This window comes from Larus michahellis, chromosome 15, assembly GCF_964199755.1.
Source record: "Larus michahellis chromosome 15, bLarMic1.1, whole genome shotgun sequence".
NCBI classification, from domain to species: domain Eukaryota; kingdom Metazoa; phylum Chordata; class Aves; order Charadriiformes; family Laridae; genus Larus; species Larus michahellis.
In genome coordinates this window covers 3,068,434-3,088,352 of record NC_133910.1, presented here as the reverse complement: position 1 = coordinate 3,088,352, position 19,919 = coordinate 3,068,434, and the positions used below count along the sequence as shown (strand labels likewise).

General features: G+C 44.2%; 1 protein-coding gene across 3 annotated transcripts in view; it reads right to left on the bottom strand.

The window, feature by feature from the left end:
- The window catches only part of PNPLA7 (patatin like domain 7, lysophospholipase), a 137,552-nt gene that overhangs the window by 114,666 nt on the left and 2,967 nt on the right, over window positions 1–19,919 (bottom strand). For all 3 annotated transcript variants that reach the window (XM_074609343.1, XM_074609344.1, XM_074609345.1), the window contains exons 2-12: window positions 19,173–19,238; window positions 18,659–18,746; window positions 17,936–18,018; window positions 14,834–14,922; window positions 14,329–14,469; window positions 12,808–12,967; window positions 11,674–11,754; window positions 6,439–6,567; window positions 4,987–5,067; window positions 4,240–4,384; window positions 3,593–3,685 (exon numbers count right to left, since the gene is read on the bottom strand). In XM_074609343.1, coding sequence (XP_074465444.1) covers window positions 3,593–3,685; window positions 4,240–4,384; window positions 4,987–5,067; window positions 6,439–6,567; window positions 11,674–11,754; window positions 12,808–12,967; window positions 14,329–14,469; window positions 14,834–14,922; window positions 17,936–18,018; window positions 18,659–18,746; window positions 19,173–19,238 — 1,156 coding nt within the window. The remainder of the gene's footprint in view (window positions 1–3,592; window positions 3,686–4,239; window positions 4,385–4,986; window positions 5,068–6,438; window positions 6,568–11,673; window positions 11,755–12,807; window positions 12,968–14,328; window positions 14,470–14,833; window positions 14,923–17,935; window positions 18,019–18,658; window positions 18,747–19,172; window positions 19,239–19,919) is intronic.

Sequence of the window (19,919 nt, the reverse complement as noted above, 5' to 3'; positions counted from 1 at the left end):
TGCCACTGGGGTCACAACATCATCTAACGAGCGGCCTCCAGCCAAGAAAGCCAGCAAGTTGCCCCAAAGATTGTCATCAGCAAAACATACAAGCCATAAGACACACACCAAAGAGCTGTTGATGCTACTACCCCAATTTCATACACACTGCAGCACTAAAGACCCTAAATTAGTTATAAACAAAAAAAAAAAAGCTGGGCCCGTAGAACTAGCAGCACGGAGCTCCATATGGGCTGATTTGACTCCCCGTCAATTACACTGCCCCCCAAATCACAGTGTCAGCGTAATTACTGAGCCCCCGTACACCAAGTGCATTTGAAATCTAAACACACGCTTCTCAGGTTCAACCTAAATAATCTGATAATGGGCATGTAGGCACGAAAAGCATCCTCTACATAGCTTTGCGTATTAAAAAAAAAATAATCAGAGAGAGGAAAAAGAGGAGGCATTCTAAGAGTGAAAGCTTATGTCTACTAGACTTCTATTCAAAGTAGAAGTCTTCATCTCAGTCACAGATATAAGCTTCCCACACAGTGATTAATTAAACTGTCTTGTTGCTCAAATGGGAGTTAGGAAGGATCCAGCGGAACGAGCTTTAACGAGAACTGTTGAGTCAAAAGAACAGAAGGCAGTGGGAAACCAGGGAGCGGAACGCAGTCCTGTGCGATGAGCACACGCTCGCCGGCATCCCACACGCTGCTGGGGTGGAAGTGGCTGCACAAGCAGTGGCAGGTGACAGGGTCCCCGCAGCCTTTCCCCTTCTAAGCGCTCACCGAAACACCCGCTCTTCCTAACGCGGGTTCCTGTTAGAACGCATCCTTCCAACGCGCCTGTCTGGATGGCTTCAGTTTTGAAGAGGGAAAAGCAAAAAAACCACCCAAACCAACCAATAAAAGATAATTTTTTTTAAGGTTAAATGGCAGTCAAGTTGGGAATATTTATTTCCAAGAACAATAAAACCGATGAAGTTATCACATACAAGAGATCCCATTGTTTTATATCATTTATCTAATTCTTGTGCCCAGATACTCCACGTGGCCTCATTACCCCTCCATGAAGTACCCTAACGTGAAGGGTTATGGTACCTAAAGAGCAGCCCGGCAGGAGCTGAGGGGACCCTATTTCACCACTTACTGCCCTCACCTACACAGTGGCCACATTTCAAGCTAGATAACGACACAAAAACCAGAAGAACCAGTTCACACCCCAACCCCAGAGGCAACCGAGGCAAGAATGTTTTCCCCAAAGTAATTTTTAGCAGTTTTTGTTAATTCAAATCAGCCAAGCAAATCAAACAGATGCTGAGATAATGGCACCTGTATGACTCTAATAACAGACAGTTCTCACTTCGCTGGATCAATAATCGTCATAATCAATATTCCCATGGAGTCTGAACACACATTATGGGAAAGGAATAGAATCTGGAGGAAGATCTTGATCTTTTCATTACAGACATCAAGATACTTTCTGTGCAAGATAAAGAGTGACTGTAACCTCAGTGCAGTGAGCAGAAATCAGCTCTGTTAACGGAGGCAAATCATAATTACCCAATTAGATACACTCTTCTGTCAGTAAAAATTAATTTGCTCTCTCTGCTAAGCTCTGTGTACCCTGATATAACTCTTATGACACATAAAAGGAGAAAGGAAGGACAAATGGAGTATTTGATGGAGTATCGCGTCCAGCTCTGGAGCCCTCAGCACAAGAAGGACATGGACCTGTTGGAGCAGGGCCAGAGCGGGCCACGGAGATGCTGGGAGGGCTGGAGCCCCTCTGCTGTGAGGACAGGCTGAGAGAGCTGGGGGGGTTCAGCCTGGAGAAGAGAAGGCTCCGGGGAGACCTTCCAGCCCCTTCCAGTCCCTCAAGGGGGCCTGCAGGAGGATGGGGAGGGACTCTGGATCAGGGAGTGTAATGACAGGACATGGGGTTTCAAACTGGAAGAGGGGAGATTTAGATGAGATCTCAGGCAGAAATTCTTTGGTGTGAGGGCGGTGAGCCCCTGGCCCAGGTTGCCCAGAGAAGCTGTGGCTGCCCCATCCCTGGAGGGGTTCAAGGCCAGGTTGGACGGGGCTTGGAGCAACCTGGGCTGGTGGGAGGTGTCCCTGCCCAGGGCAGGGGGTGGCACTGGGTGGGCGTTAAGGTCCCTTCCAACCCGAACCATTCTGTGATTCTATGAAACGGACAGATCCACTGTTAAGTACACAGGGATCCTTCCACACGAAAGCTTCTGGGAACAGGCACGGGCTCTGCCCTAAAGCTCCAGGGCTGCTGGGGCAGATCTCACCGAGCTGCTACATCCACCACGGGCAAGCGGCTGCGCTCAGAGGCTCAAGTGAGCACCACCAAATCAGGTCTGCTGGTACATTTTATAATGCACAGTGCAAAACAACCTAATACACAGGAAAATAAAGCCAAGACTTCCATGGGTCAGTTCAATATTTTCCCTTAATTTGTTTCTCTAGTTCAGAAAGATGATCTACTCATCACTAGCCAAAATACGATTTCTTTGCTACATGCATCCCTCTGGACAGTAACGTGGGAGGTATGAAAAGCTGTAACTGGGACGTTGTATAGCAGGAATTGAAGAGGAAGTGAATCAACTCTCTCTTGTTAGAAATTAAGCAACTACCCATTCTTCTCTTCTGTACGTACCACCAGCTTAACGTGATAGCACCAAGCATTAGAAACCTTACAGTGGGGGAAGGCCTCAGCGCTAAAGGCCCCCTCAGCCTGTCTCCATCCTCTCTCCCTCCTCCCTACTCTCTAACCCCTCACAGTGTGTTCTGATCTCCCAAACCATGTAAGACTCAATGTAAGCAGTATGTGTGTCTTCTCATGTATCCAGGGTACCTTTATTCCACTGACCAAACTTTATGTGACTTCTCTGTTAACAATATCTCCATAATGACTACAGTATCCGAGCGTGACCTCACAACTCCCTCGAGATGGTTACTTTGGTATTCAGCTAACAAAGACAGATGCCTTCTGTGATTCACCCAAGAACTCCTGGTTTCTCCAACTTGGACATGAAGCTGACATCAACAGCCGGCTCAGAGGAAGATGTCTACAGTGCAGGTGACTGAAGTTCACCGAAATGCATGCTGCGGCATCAAAACAGCTCAGCCTTATAAATGTCTCATCAGAGCATTCAATGATAAATCACCTTTATTACCCACTCAGAAAACATTCCTCTAAAAGCAACAAAGCCATGTAACGTGCTCTTTGGAACAATCAGCCAAGCAAAAAATCGTGTGTCATCTTTTGCATGACAGATGACAGCATATCATCATAACTCACTTTGTTTCAGTTATATCAATTAATAAAGCTTTTCATTTGCAAGTCTCTCAGTAGCCAAATTACCGTACTGTTCCCCTTGGCTAATAAAGACAGCAAGGGAACGCTCTCTTAGATAATAGTCCATTTGTTACTTCATAAAATAAATTTTTGACAAATGAGTTAGGAAGCAGCACTACTGCAAGATGGTTATCTAACACAAACAGGAAGATTATCAAACCCAGTGCTCCAGAGAGCATGTGTCTTCCCCTACACGATTAGATACACATTTCCCACAATTTTGCCAGGCACCACTTACTGGAAGCCTCCGCAGACCCTGCGCAGGGAGGTGAAGAAAGGCTTCTTCTGAAAACAGGCTCAGAGTTTTCTGTACCAGAAACCTTCAACGTATCTGAAATTTAGAAACAAAAGTTACACAAATGTCAACACACAGTACTCCCTAATAAAATAAACTTTCATTAGCTACACACTCTTAAAACTTAAAGCCTATGTTAAAGGTTTCGAAACACCAATGTTAAACTCTGTTTAGACCTGCTTCCTGCTTACGATATAATTTAAAAAAAAAAAATCAGGTTCAGAAACAAAATTCAACTCAATCTATTTTCCTAGGTTCAGCTTGCATACCGACACCTCAACCCAAAAGCCTACGCATACCTAGCAACGCTTCTGCTAGCACCTAGAGCACAGAATTTCCACAGCTCCTCCTGTGAAGTCGACATTAGGACCCACTTTTTTTCCCCCTTCCCCTCACCCCTTGATATCATTAACACCACAGTAATAATTCCCTATTAAAGCTAAAGACTATCCAAAAACTTCAGATCTGAAACTGATTTAAGATAAACCCAAACTACTCTAATTAAAAAAAAAAAAAAATCATCTGAAGAATAACACAACAATTAAAGAATGTCACAAAGGACAGTTACTGCACATTTCCAGAAACGTTACCTATTTCCAGTGCTTCCCCAGCCTTTTCAAGCTTTTCTCCCCGATCTTCCTCTGACACATTAGACACTTGTCTTTTCACCGCTTTGCTGGAACTTCCTCCAGATGTGACACTTGCCACAGAGGTGAGCGGGATGGCTTGGCTCTGCTGCACGCAGCAAGGTGAAGAGGCAAACATAAACCATGCACCCACACACGTTAAACAGGACAGGACCCTGCATCGACCCCTGGGGTGCTTCTCCCACCCGCGATGATCAAAGACTATCGAGGGTGGCCTTGCAGTGACACCTGCCAGCTCCCTCAGCACTCCCAGGTGCATCCCATCATGGCCCACGGACTTATGTACGTCCAGTTTGCCTAAGCGCTCCCTGACCTGGTCCTCTTCTAGCAAGGGCACATCCTCCTTCGAGCTGTTACAGGTAGAAGTGACTCCAGATCATTACCGTGTCAGGATTTGCTGAAACACACTGATGTACGCGCAGAGTGATGTGCAGACACCAGTGTGAAGTGATGCACTTCTGCAAACTCTTGAAATTTAAGCTTGTCTTCCCCCCACCCCCATTCCCCAGGCATCAGCGTAGGCTAGATTTTATGGGCTGGTTAGAGCAAGCACCTTACTTCTCAAGTACTGTCATTATTAAATTAATATGTAACGCTTGATTTACGATCTTCTGAAAAAAGGCAAACCTCTCTGTGCCAAGACGCAGACAGGCTGCAGAGGAAGAGCAGATAAAATGTCTCCAAACTTACACAGTTGAAGAGCTCAGTCGTCAGACCAAGGTAGTTGTGCAAAGCGAGGAACGTCACCCTCTGCAGCCTTACCATGATGATCTAGAAGCGAGATATCAAAAAGCGACAGGAATGGATTTAGCATTCTCCCACACTCGTTCTTGCATGTAGATACAGCTACGTACCAGAGTACCTGAAAGCGCTTTATAAAACACGGTCTGTACCCTAAGCTGAAATTCCTTCTTAGCAGTCGATAAATTGAGGCAAAGACAGATTCAAGTGATTTACCCAAGACTTCACAATCATTTGACGGCACAAGAATCCAAAGCCTTCCTCCCAAACACCAAATAATGCTTTTTGTTTTCTGTAAACATTATTAATAAACATGCCTTGAAATAAATGCATTTGCTTCCATTTTTTCCCCCCTCATTAAAAAAAAAACAAACTATTCCAGCTTTCCCCATACAGAGCCTGTGCTACTGCCCTACAGACACTCGAACACAGGACATCGCTGCCACCTCACCTTCCTCTGCCCTGCCAGCTTAGTCCCACTCTTAAACCACCATCTTTTTTGTATCAGCGCTCACAGAGCAAATTAAAGTGGTGTAATGATCTGTTCTCCTCAGCCATCAGCGATAGGAGGTTCATGTGTCACTCATAAATCATCCAGATACCAGAAGAGTTTGCAAGGGCAAGAAGATTTAGAAGCGACAGTAAAACAAAAGGACAGCCCTGAACGGCTGATTGGGACACGTGCACCCGTCTGACTGTTGTACCCGCGGAACAACGCGCCCCTTGGCAAACTCTCCAAACTGAAATCATTAATACACCAGCCCCTGCACCAGCTTCCACTTGCAGGATGTACAAGACTTGGAAATTGTCTGAGCTCCTGCAAAGCGAAGGAAGGTGAGCTGAAAGCTAACACGGGGCACAGCTCTTTCCTCAGGCACTGGCAGCTGCTTCTGAAGCAGAAATTCACACGTCGGTCTGGATTTTGTTAATTTTGCAAAGCATCACCCCTCGACAGCCAGCTTCCGGGGGTACATCAGTCCTGTTTCAGAAGATGCGACAGTCCCGTCCACACTAAGTCGTTCTGAAGCCTTGTTGGTGCTTAACCACGATGCAGAGCCCAGGCCAGCACATTCGACTCCACCAGGACCAAAGAGCTTGCAGTGCAGGACAGGCTCCCGCGAGAGCCTGCCGCAGGCAGAAACTCATTCAACGCGTGTGTGTATATAGATATATATACGAATTATTCCTTCCTGTACATGATTAGTGCTGAGATCATTAAGCCTAGGATTCTAAGAGCGAGAGGAACAGCAGAACTGTTCCAGATCTTGGAAAGAAGCTACACTGAGCAGTTCCATATCTGCAACAGGACCGTGAGCTTGCTGAACTTCAAAATGCCTTCTTTGTAACTTCGAAATTACAGCAATTTCCCCTCCCCAAATTCCACTTAACAGCAAAGCTTACCTGTACCACTCTAACAAGAGTTTCAGGGTATTTCTGGAAGACGTCTTGAAAGGCACTTGCTGGAAGTCGCAGTATAGTGGAGGGAACGGCTGCTCGGGCTGAGACCGTTTTATAAGGAGCAGGGTGACCCTAACAGAAAGTTTCGGAGACAGAAGGTTAATCCACTGATTACCTGACCCAATTCCTCCCCATCGCTTCCCAAATTTCTCCTTTGATCTTGTATATGCTTGACAGCCATCGTCTGACCACAAAAAGCCTTGAACTTCTGCTCGGTGACCTAGGGGCGGTGTAATGAGGGCGGCGTGGTCAGGGGAATCCACACCGGCAACTTCCCCGGCATTAAACAGAGACCCAGGGAGAGAAACAAGAGCTACAGGAAGGGCTATCAGGTTAAGGGGACTGGCTGCTCTGTCGGCTCTGTTACAGTTTTATTACAAAGCCAAACTACAGAAGTATTTCAACTTCCAGCTATTCAAGACTGCAGAGAAAAGAGGTCTCGTTGACTTTATCTGTACCAACAACCAAGCTATTTGCTGCAGTAACAATCACAGACTCACACAATCAGCAAAAAATATAAAAAGAAATGGTATAGTAATTACATACATAATGAAATAAGCAAAAACCCAGGCAGATTCCTTGTGTTCTAAGGTAGATAGATAGATCTCTTCATATATACAGATGAAATTGTCCAAATGACAAAACCAAACAGCTTCTCTTTACTTGAGATAAACTGGGTCTAGACCACCCAGAGTCGCCTGAAGAACAGACGGAGAATTAACAAACCAGTGAAAGATAAAACTCTAAGTGGGCAGAATACAGAGATTTTTACCCTGGAAGGCAAGCCTCTGGTTTAGGATTTTCCCCCCTTGAATCAAAATATATTTTAACAAAGAACTACTGCCAAACACTCGCATAAAAAACTCCAGGCAACACCCCTTCTACTCCATTAGTAAATGCTGAAAAGAATACCTATAAGTCATTAATTCATTTACAATACAAGAAAAACTGATTTATCCAATATCTCTAAGATAAAAGGAGTCCTTTTGTGTTATGGAGCAGGAGCTAAGGAAGAAATGGAGTTTCTACTTCAACACAGTCAAAGCTTCTGAAGCTTTCATTCCTCCGGAGCAGCAGAAGGCAAGTTTTTCCAAACACTAAACACACAGATGCTAAATGCTGATTACAACCGATAAAACCCGCCAGTCTTCCAGAGCATCAGACAGCCGAACACAATCACTGCAAAAGAACTCCTGCCTAAAGACGACAGCACAACCAAACAGGAGACATTCTGTACAACCACAACCACTCTGGGAAATAAAAGCTCCAGCTCTGTCTGCCTTGCTGGTCTGGAAGTCACGGCGAAGCAGATTCTAAAATGAAAATAAATTAATTGGAGTCAATTTCTTAATTACACCCACTTCAGCTGACCTTTTTATAAAATCTGGGGATGATATTAATAGCTTTGATTTTCACGTTCCTGAGGGATTTGAAACTTTAAACATCTCTTTGACCTACAGCGCAAAGCCACCAGGCGTCCTCAGTTTTCCTGAGTTTCTTTTAATTAAGTACAGAAATTAGCAAATTACATTTCTGTGCCTTTTGCTGTACCAAAAATAAATGCAACATTCCTGTTTTCCAGGCTAGTTTACAGCCTGGCTTCAGACAAAGAAGTCATTCGGAATTCTCCTTGTACCCAAATGCTTTTAAGTACATCAGCTTGCCATCAACTCTATTTCCTACCAACCTCTGTACCAAATACACAGGGAAAAACTAAGGAAATCTATTAAGTCTTTAGTCACTGGACAAAAGATAAGCATTAAGTCTAAGAGTGTTCCATAACAGTTATTCAAAAGGGCAAAATAAGCCCCGCGTATCACATTTACAAGGTCGACATTCTACCCAGTGCAGCGTCTGGGGGTTTTTCCTGAACGGTGCTTGTTTGAGGATAGACCAATGCTGACAGGCTCGCAGAAAGCCAGTTTGGGGATAATAACAGATAATGATGCAGCAGCCTTTTTCTCCAAAGAACAGCCCATCCCTCCAGTTTTTCCAGCATATAATTTTTCCTTTTCGAAATCCCTGCGTGAGCGCAGCCCGCTTTTGAAAGGGCCAACACCACATCTAATTGGTCTGGAACACGCTAAAAGCTGTCAGAGGAACGCGGAGAGGAAGTGTTCCCGTAATTGTCAGTTCTCTCAAATACAATGTAATCAGCCACACACGGAGAATACCACGTTTAAATTATAATATTTTACGATTGCATACCGGGGTCACAAGGAACAGTTAAGTTATAATCAGTACTGAAGTAGGGTTTTTTTTCAACAGAGAACTTCTTGTTCTGAGTGCAGATAACTATTTACGTCTGCCTTGCTGGAATAGCCATGGAGTAATTCAGTGCTGCCGGTGACAAACGTCACAGCTAAAGCTGCCGTTGAATCCAGATGACAGCCAGTGGCCAAATCCAAATGAATCTGGTTCAGAAACCTGCTACAAGAGACAGAGGTGCCTCACATTCTCCCACCTGGAGTGGTAACTCCTTCTTGTACCCAAAAATCCAGGACATTCTCCCTATTCCCATTGCTTGGGTTTTGTCTTCCTCTGCTCCTCCCTGCCACCCTTCACGCTACATCAACACTGCTGCAGCCCAAAGTCTTCGCAGCGATCGATTACTTCTCCATAACCTCACCTACCTTGTCCACTTTGCCTTTAAGCAGATGCGAGCCCTGCAAGCTCACATTTATCCAAGTGGTTTTTCAGCCTCTTCTAATCCTCAGACTTTCATGTTTTTCCCCTTCGGTCACTGGCAATCGATCATTATCCTCCCAGTCTCTTCCTTTTCATTCCAGCTATGCCACTGGCTCACGGTTTTCCAAATACCAGCTCCACATGGAGGACAAAGGAAGAGTAAACCCCAAAGCCCTAGCAATCGGCATCAAATGCCGTCTCTATTCATCCCATTTAACTCGAAGGAAAATTCACCATTCCGGGAGGAGATCCGACTGCGTGCAGGGGTGGAGCGAGCTCTGGGCAACAGCTTCTGAAAACACGCGCATGGACATCAACAACGTTCAGTTCAGACAATTCTTTAATATTAGAGGCAGTATCAATTCAGAGTCAGATTAATTACAAGGCAGAGTTGTTCCAAAATACCAGGAAAGGGCTGGCATCTGCCTGGATTCAAAGCCTCCCATTTCTCCTCTGAGTTTTGAGAAAGCAGCACTTATCTCTTCTCAGAATGAGGGAAATACAACACAAATCTCTTAAGTCAGAGCTGGTATCTTTCTATTTAGTAGATCCAAGGGTATTTTTCAATATAAAAAAACCTGCAAAATTAAATTAGGAAGTACCTCTTGTGTGACCCTTCTTTTCACTCCAACAACAAGAGGTCACACCACTTCTTGCAGCAACCTCAATCTTCTTGCACTTCTCTCACCCAAGTGGGGGACCAGCCTGACGTCAGATGTTACAACATCAGTCAAAGAAATCCCAAATCCAGCTTGGACAACTCAAATCCTCTCCGAATGCATCCTTTCTTTGTGTCAGATCCATGCATTTGGCGGTACGGTGAAACTTTATTAAGATTACGGTACCTGCAGGAAGTTCTACGACTCGTTCACTAGTTTGGAATGCCCCTGAGAAGTCTCCTCTATTTTGATCAATGCCACTTTCTCTTTCCTTGCCCATTTTCACGCTACTCCTATACCTAAACTCAGCAGGGAGCATAAGGAAGAGGAAATAAAACAACCGGTTCACAAAGCCGGGAAACAAGGAAGAAGAGAGAGTTGTAAAACAAATGAGAACAAGTTAATTTAGCAAAAAAAAAAAAAAAAAAATTTGCAACGTTTTGGTTATATACTCTTCCGCACATTGATAACTTTTTTCAACTCACTTTCAATAATTTTTAATTTCTGATTTATCAGTGGTGTAACTAATGAGAGAGGAAAAAAAATGACAGAATGAAAATTTTAAAAAGAAACAAAACAAAAAACACAACACAAAATGAATGGCAACCACCCATTAAAAAAAACAGAACCACAAGCCATTGTTATACAAGAAGGATTTCTCCTTATTTATTCAAAAGAAAAAAAAAAAAAGGAAAAAACATGACTAGTATTAACGTTCCTATGTGGTGGTCCTGCTCTTTAGAATATTGTCATTAAGAAAAGTAAGAAGGGCAAAGATACCGCTAAACCTGCTATTAATATGGATTTGACAGCAAGAACTAGACTTGTGCAGTCCAAATTATTCACGTGCCATTACTTCCTACAGAAGAAAGCGTGACCAAGCTTAAAAACTGTTTATCGCTTTCGATAGGTTTTATGGAAATAGTATATATATATATATATATATGCCGCTGCTTGCATCTAAAAGCAGCAAAGAACACTTTGCAGAATTATTAAAACTACTTACACAGAGTAACAGTAGCCTTTAATGAAAGGAGACAGCCGAGCACAAGAGAAACATGACACAAGGTCAAATATGAACAACTTATTGATCAGATTATCTTCGTCCTTTCCACTGTGAAAACCCTTCAAGTAAGCACTTGAAGCGCTTGCGTATTATTGAAGATGATGAATTCACCACCTTCAATTGAGGTATTCCTAAATAGATGCACTGTGACAATTTCACCAAACCCAACGTTGTCATTCCAACTGAAACAAAATCCACCCTGCTAATTTGTGCGATAAATACGCCCAGCTCGCATTTAGCTCATCTTGTCGCCCGCCAAAGGGCACAACCTTCAGATGGTCACCAGCAACATTAACACATTAGGAAAAAATTAAATTCATCAACTGGTTTCACAGCATAATTACAATAATAACAACTGTCAGATTTATTTTCATTAGTCTAAATAAAAATAAATTCAGTGAGTAACTAATCAAACAGCGTAAAAGCCTGGACTTCTGGGCCCTAACCTGGTCGTCCTCCTCCTGACTGCTTTGTGACCTTGAGCAAGTCAAACCATACCTCAGTTTTTCAGCCATAAAAGAATAATTCAAACCCTATTGCCTATCAGAAATTGCCAGTGTTACACTGCCAAGTGCACGTTTCACAACCAACTAACACAGCACAGAGCTACGTTTACAGCTGCGAAGGCCTGGGAGGAGGAAAAGAAGTGATCAAAGAGCTGTTTTCCATTTGATTCTTTCCTAGCAACATTCAAAGCCTGCTTCCCCCGACAGGCTGCATGACACGAAGCGGCACTGCGGGAAACCTGCACGTTCAAGAACTTACCGTGATAACGTCAAGAATGCTGAGAAGGCTGTGGACGCTGTCTCCTGCCAGCACCTCCTTAACAACCACTTCTGTTCCGTCCTGCAAGCAGAGGAGAGAAGATTACTGCCGGCTCACCGCAGCGCAGCGGGCACATATGGAGCATTTCACAAAGCTTAACTTGCTCTCGTTCTCCCAGATACTGAGCAGCCTGAAAAGAAATGGTCCCCCATTATAATTTGGATGCTTGTTTTCTCTCTGCTCTGATGGAAATGTGCTAATTCAAACCACCAAAGTTTTAAACCACCATTCGAAAAGTGATCTACTCAATTAAAAGAAAATGAAAGGCATTTTTGTCTAAGGGGAGATGTGACCTGCTTGTCTTTGCTATGTAACAATCAATTTAAAAAAAAAAAAAAAAGTTTTCCTCACGCTGAGACAAAATTAGCTCCCTTTATCGCAGGACTACATGTCAAGAGGCAGCACAAAACACAGAACAGCAAAATGCCAAAATATACGGAAATCATCAAATTTGGGATAATTGATGAACCCAAACCCCCTGCATTTTCAGCCATCAGCAAATTGTTCACATAGTAAAGCTAAAGTCACAGTTCTGTCGGGAAGAAGGGAAAAAAAAAAAAGTCTAAATTGGCAGAAGGGATCGCAAGGGCTAGCACTCAACATTTTAAGACTCACCCATAAAACAAGCCATCATTTCTCTTCCCTGTCTACCCAAAAGTGAGTCTGAATCTTCCACCTCCCAGGCAAACCCGCTAACTACCACGCAAGAATATTCTGGAGTGAAGCGAACTTGCTCTGTCCTGCTCTCTACACCTACGTCTGTAACTGCCAGCCAAAAGGAGAACGTTTCCAGCGCTGTGCAAAGCCCGTTTGCACCCCGTCCTCCCTCAAGAACTATGCAACTACGGGACATGAGGATATTTCAGAATGCCTGGTCAGCACTGTGTTTCGCTCTCTCTTCGAAGACACAGGGGACCACAGCTAAAAACCTTGATCTTTAAAAATACCATGGCCCTGAAGGGTTGGAAGTAATCCTTTCTAAATCACTATGATTCAAATGTCTAAGTTTAATCAATCCTTAATGATTCATGCCAACAGCTTTATCTCGAGAACGGCAGATCAGTTTATTCTTACACTTTCTTGAATGCAAACTTCCAGCCTGCCGTCCTGCACAACGTAGATGCTGTTATCCATCTGCCCGGGGCGGAAGATGTATTCACCTTCATGCAATTGCACAAAAAACATGTGCTTGCACAGTTCCAGGAAAAGAGGTTTCTCAAAGTGGCCGAGGACCCTGCAGGAAAGAAAACGCAAAGGGAAACCTAAAATCGGCACTGCCCTTGGAAAACCCTTCCCAAATTAGCAAAGCCCCAGGGGCAGAGAGCAGCGGAACCCCAGAGCTGCTGCCGAGCGGTCCAGCAGCACGGCAGAAGGAGCAGAACTCCCCAGCGCAGAAGTGCAGGAGCTCTGGGAAACGCCAAAAACTGAAAATACTGGAGTTCCTTTTTGAGTAGCAATGCCAGCAGGCCCAGAAGGAAGCGTATCCACTCTTCCTTAAGCAAACATGGCTTTTGAAAGGGAAGAAATACAAAAACCTGCAATAGATTCACACATTGCATGAAAAAAGTCGCCCTTCAGAACTTTCCCTTTTGGTACAGCTACCCTGTCCACGTAATCAGAACACGTGAGAAATACTGGAAACAAAGGGAAAAATCCCCGTCACCTGCACGTCCTTGTAAGTTTGGAATATTCCATCTCCCGCAGGTAACGTGCAACTCTGACAGTAGTCAGTCACTTCCAGGCAGACAGAAATACGCGTCCGACCTGATCATTCTGTGCACAGGACCAGAAAGGCCCTTCATACAGCTCCATTAGCTCCCACTTAACAGGACCAATCAATCAAAATCTACTGCGGCATCAATTAGTCATAGGAGATCATAATTCCACAGCAGGAAGTTTAGATGATTTAAATAGCAGTTTTATTACAGTGTGTGTGACCTTCAGGACTAAATCATATCAGAACTGGGAGAAAAATGAGCATACACAAACAAAACCAGAATTACAGGTCTGAAGATCTCACGCTCTTTGCCGTGTCAGCAATATAAACTCGACTGAAGGGGCACAAAGCCCATCCCTTCCTCTCAACCCACCAAAGAGCTGAGAAGATTAAGTTGACTTTGATTCTGTTTGCAAGCTTTTTTAGCCACAAAAATAAAAGATTCTGCAGTTTAGAGAGCTGTCAATATGGTATCCAATTAACACGTACCAATTACGATACCGTTCTGTACCAAAAAGTTACCTGATATAGTCCAAAGGGAATTTTAAAAATGTACTAACAGAAATCTGTTCATGTTAGAAAAGCTTTATGATCATTATCCCCAAATTTAGGCCACTAATCTATGTCCCTTTTCAAAAAAAAAAAAAAAAAGAAAAAAAAACCACACATTCGATTATTTTCTTAATGTGTCTAGAAGATTAGAAGTCATTTATTTTTTCCTCATGCTCAGATGAGCTTTCAGTCAACTGCTTAAAGATTCTGACCATGCAGTGATAAAACTGGTCTTGACGTAAAGACTTGACAAACTGCTAAATATTTAGATCACTTGAACATCCGTCCAAAGCAAAATCCAGACTTGTTTTTCCATTTCACATTACCTAACATTTTTAAGCATGTATAGGACTTCCGATGGCAAATGGGAATTCTTTACATCAAATTCAGTCAGATCCGCCTCTAGCAAAGAGGGAGGTGGTTCTTTTGGCTGCAGGGTTGGACACTCCTTCTTAATACGCAGAATCCTACAGAGAAAATCAGGTCAGAAAGTTCAGGAAGTCTCCTCATTTGTCTTAAGTACGGGCTCTACACAGACACCACAGGTTGACTGCAATACTAACGGCACATCGTACCAAGTTACACATTATCTAGTAGATAAAACAGTAGTGTTCCACCCTCCCGCCTTTCTTCAGCAAAACCAGAGACAGTGCTGCATAAAGCACTCCGTTCCAGCAAACTTCCCAGCAAAACGCTAGGCCGAGGCACAGCTGGGAAAAAACAGCACCTGTGGAAAAGTGCTATGCTAGGGAGAGGTTCCACACCACAAACACAAACCCACAAACCCAGCCTCCGGGGCGTGAATTTCCCCTTTCCCAAAAGCCCAAGTACCTTTTAGCCAAAGATAAAACTTTTGCCCGCTTCCGCATCCTTTGGCGAGGCACGGTGTTCCCAACCAGAGAGTTTGGAAGAGTTGTAACCTAGGAGGAAATAATGAAACCAAACCTATTTACTAAAAACCAAAACAAACAAACAAAAAAACACCAAACCAACCCACTAGTTCCAACCCTCCAAAGGCTCCAACTCAGCAGAAGGTGAGCCCAGGGAAGCACTCACAGAAGACCTTGGAGGACTGGAACAACACCTACTCCAGCAACACCTTCTGGCTAGAAAGCAAGTGGAGTATACTTTGATTTTAATAAGCGACTACTGCAATGGTAATGGGTGGTAGAGGGGGAAGAAAACCCCTTAGCTATACGGTTCTCACTCAGAAACACTCAACAACAAGCAGAAAAGTAACAGTGAAGGCTCCAGCCTTCCTACGGCAGACCGCGATGCTGACAAACCGGGGCCGCGTTCCTTTTCGGGTCGGTGACAACCAGCACCGGAGAGGCGCAGCGAGGCTTTTACTGGTTTGGAACAGTTACCAAGTGCCACCTTCTGGGGAAATGCAGCAGCCGCAAGAGCGAGAAAACACCTCATCACTTTCTAAACATCGCTAGTTCTCTGTTTCTCAGGGAGTTTAATCCCAGGAAAAGGTTTCTCTCCCCAAAACAAAAAGACCCAAAACTTTAATTCGTTTGGAGACTCACTTTTTCAGGTTTTTTTTAGAAAGCAAAATCTTGGTATTTTATCAGAAATACCTGAATTACAATCAAGAGCAGTTAGTTTGTAATATTCTGTGTCTTATTCAGGAATCAAAGCAAGGTCTAAAACCCCAAAGCAAAAACTACCTGAAATGATTTTGCCATATGGAATTCTAAGCATTCTTTACTTCTGTGTTTTACATACAGCCAACTGTGTTAAAAAATATTAAAATGAAGAAGTTGCTGGCAACACACACCATTTCCTTTCACTGGGGGCTTTTTTTGGCCAAGTCCTACATAAAGGCTGATCTGCAACGCAAAAGCCAGGTTCAGGGAGTCATCTCCTCCCTCCACAACCAAACACAGCCCCACAACTGATTATTAAAACCAGCACAGCGTCTAATTATTAAGTCCAAGTATTTGTATTCACCTCAACAAAGCTCAGCGGTGTGCGAGGCAGAAGGCTGCGACAGCTCGGCAGAGGAAGTGTTCCTCACCAGGCACCGACCAACAAAGGAAGTTCACGTACCTGTACCTTGTTTTTCTACGGGTGTTGTTTTAAGTGCCCTGGCACCGTGAGCACACCTGGACTCGAGCGGGTTATCCCCAGGACACAGCTAGGACGCCCCAGCTCTGCCTACGATCCCAACGGGCGCCAGTCCCAATCCTGCCTCGCAGCTCCCGGGGGTTGGAGCATCCACCGGACCCGCACGCTGGTTGTGACTCTACAGGACAGCGGGCAGGGAGCACTTATCACCATCCAAATAGCCTTTTCCTTCACCGACCATCTGTATCTGCAGCTACAAGCAAGCAATAACCATTTGCTACTGTAAAAGGGGTCAGAGTCCCCACCTGAGTACGAGGCAGCTTTCCAGATCCAGGTTTTATCAACAGCATCATATACAAAAAAAACTGCACGTGGAGCTCCAAGAAGTTGCTACATATATTTTGGTATGGGAAGTGTTGAGTAAGGAAGTCACCTCCACCTCCAGGACCTACTGCACAAGCTTGTAACAAACCCACATGGGAAGTCTCGGCACTGACACAGCCGCTCATGGAATCCCTGCAAAGGTGAGTTCTTTTCAGCGTGGTGGTAACTGTCAGCCAGAAAAAAAATCAATCTCACATTCCACACACACTACGTGTTTTAAGGAGAAAGACAGCAAGATTAATCTCCTCAGTTAAATGAAATCCAGGCGATCGGTGCTGGACACCTAGCATGCCTCCTGAGATTAACCTAATCCATTAAAGGAAACACCCGTCTTCAGATTTCCTCAAGCCTTCTCATTGCAATTTCCCAAGAAAAGCCACTTGCAGAGACAAAAGTAAAAAACAAACAAGAAATAGAACTAAACATCCAACAGGCAGCCACAGATCTGAAGGATTTAATGGAGTGATGCAGAAACAGATTCCTGACTGATGGAAAATTCTTGAGGAGCCCTTTCAGAACAATAAGATGGGAACGACATGAGAACAGGACGCTGAGGGCACAGGTTGTATTCCTTGCGACAATCCAAAGCAAAGAGGTTCATCTTGGGATAAGCCCCTCTTGAACAGTCTCTAATGAGACAGTTTGACGAGTCCTACTTGTAATTCGGTAGAAGAAGAGCAGAGCTCATATGCTGACGTGCTCGGTGCTCTTCACAAGGGGATGGCAGAAAGGTAAATCTGTCTATCTGCTCGGCAGACAGACTCCCATGGGACAGACGGTGCCGACTTTGAATGTAATGGCACTGCTGAAAATCATTACCTGAAAAGGACAATCCTGAATATAGGTGCCGAATATCGCGAATATAATCCTAAATACTGAGAAAGAGGATGCAGCCAGGCTCTTCTCGGTGGTGCCCAGCGACAGGACAAGGGGCAACCAGCACAAACTGGAACACGGGAAATTCCATCTGAACATGAGGAAAAACTTCTTTACCTTGAGGGTGGCAGCGCCCTGGCACAGGCTGCCCAGAGAGGTGTGGAGTCTCCTTCTCTGGAGATATTCCAAACCCGCCTGGACGCGATTCTGTCCAGCCTGCTCTGGGTGACCCTGCTCTGGCAGGAGATGATCTCCAGAGGTCCCTGCCAACCCCTGCAGCCTGTGATTCCACGTAAGACAGATTACTATAGATATATAAAACCCATCAACTCCACAGTGGAGTTAGATTTACCCTCTACTCTCAATGTCTGCAAATATTCTTGAAAGAGGAAAAGTTTGGCCAGAAAGAGAAGCGACTGCTGTTCCATCAGCAACTCGGGCAGAATTGCAGGAGCTCTGGAACATCCCAAAATTCCAGTAAAATTTTATAGGTTGAAGGCCCTGGGCTAGGCTAAACAAGCGAAGTACCGCAAACTTTACAACACCTCCCGAACTGGATTTTAATCTTTACTTCCCTCCCACCACGCCAGATGCACTTACCTTTCTCATGATCTTCCGCCCGTAGAACATCACTTTGTCTCGCTTGCGAAATCTGTACTGAGGCACGTGCGGCTGAAGTTGTTCTGAAAGAGAGAAGCATCATCACATCAGAAACCGCCCGCACCTCTATGCTAAGGCAAAGAAAACCCAGCACAGGCCATCAATGTTGACCACCTCCATAACAGCTGTGGGTCCTGTCTACCAAGCAGCAAGCTCTTGTGGCCGGCCTTTGGAATTTAAACCAATACAAGACGGCTCATTACCCAACCCTGGTCAGCCAAACCAGGGCAGGGAAGAGCTGCCTTGAGGCTCTACCTAATCACTGGGGGAGATAAAATGGCTCTCTAAACAGATACAAGGATCAGGTAATCTTAATCTCACAAAGGAAACCTCTAACTCACCTGTTTCTCATTACTCTAATGGTGAAATGGCAGCAGGTTTGAAGTTATTTGCCTGCCAACTGACAGGAAAGCTGACATACACTAGAGAAATAAAAACCTCGAGCATCCTGCACGTGACAGTTACGAATCCTGTGTTCAGGCCTGGGTAAGTGAATTAACACAAGTTCTTCATCCTTCTAAAGCTGTTTTCCTGCAAGAACCACTAGCTTCACAGCCAGCAGTTATTGCAAATCAGCATAGAATCTACCACGTATTGTTACAAAAATGCTGAAGATAGATGAGAAAACTGTTTTTAAAACATACGTAGTTATTGAGTACTTACTAGACTGTCTCACTCTTCTGTAAACGACGAACACAACAATTGCTATAAGAAGTAATGCAACTGCAGCTCCAATTGCAATCCCGGTCAGCTGTAAGAGGAATTGGGAGGGGAAAGAAGTCAGTAACTTCTAAAGTTGAAAATTATTAAGTACTTTTGGGGGGGGGGGGGGGTGAAGAACACTTAGCTCAGAAAGATGTCTAAAAGTCCAGCACATTCATAAATACTTAATCTCTAATTAAAACATCACACATGCAAGAAGTTGAAACTACATCAGCATCTCACTCATAAGCTCGCATGCAAAACATTTAGCATTTTTTCCCCCCAAAGACCTGAGAGCTGATCAACTCAACGTACATGGCATGAAAGAACAGGAATTAATTCCTGCCTCACGCACAGCAACAGCGAAGAAACACTCACACTTTGACTGCGACTTAGTAGAGTTCCTAGAACTTAGGAGAAGCTACACACTATTTACACACAGCCTTTCATCCCATTGATCAAAGCTATACGTTACCATAGTGGTCTGTATTCTGTCTTCTACAAACTGAAGAATTGGCATTCCACCCGCTGGTAACACAGCCTGGCACCAAAAAGAAGGTGAAATTAGTTGCCCACAACTGGCAAAAAGCCTCCATAAAGACATCTCCGCGCCTGGCCTGGCACGTGCAATGCAAACCGATTGTATTTCAGTCTCTTTCTTTCAACTAGGGCCCACTGTGTAAACACAAGACACGCTGCGGAGAGGAGTCAGTGGTGGAGTTCGACACTGGTATCAGTTCAACACATTCCTAAATAGTCATAAAACAGGGTCAAACAGTGGGGTGATAACCTTTTTTGATGACTCTATGTTTTTCAGAGCAACAAGGACAAGAACTGAACGTAAAGGGGTTTATGAGACTGAGAAAGTAAGTAATAAAACAGCAAAATGAATTCACAATAAAAAGAAAATTACGCATATGGGGGACAAAGCTCTGACCTCAGGTACAGAGTCCCAGGACCTGAGCCGACTGTTGTTGTTCAGGAAAAAAATCTGGCAGTTAAAGTAGTCCCATAAAGACAGCTCAAAACTTACCAGAACAGGGGAAAAAGGCAAACCAAATAATAGAAACGAGTAGGAAAAAACTGAGTACAAGGACAACTATGTCCCCCTGTATGTCTTAAACCTTACAAGTACTTGAATTTTAAGTACTACACACACTTCTGGTCCCTGTTTTTGCCCTTGGCTTCGGATCTGGATGACTTCTTAACTTAGCTTTGCCAC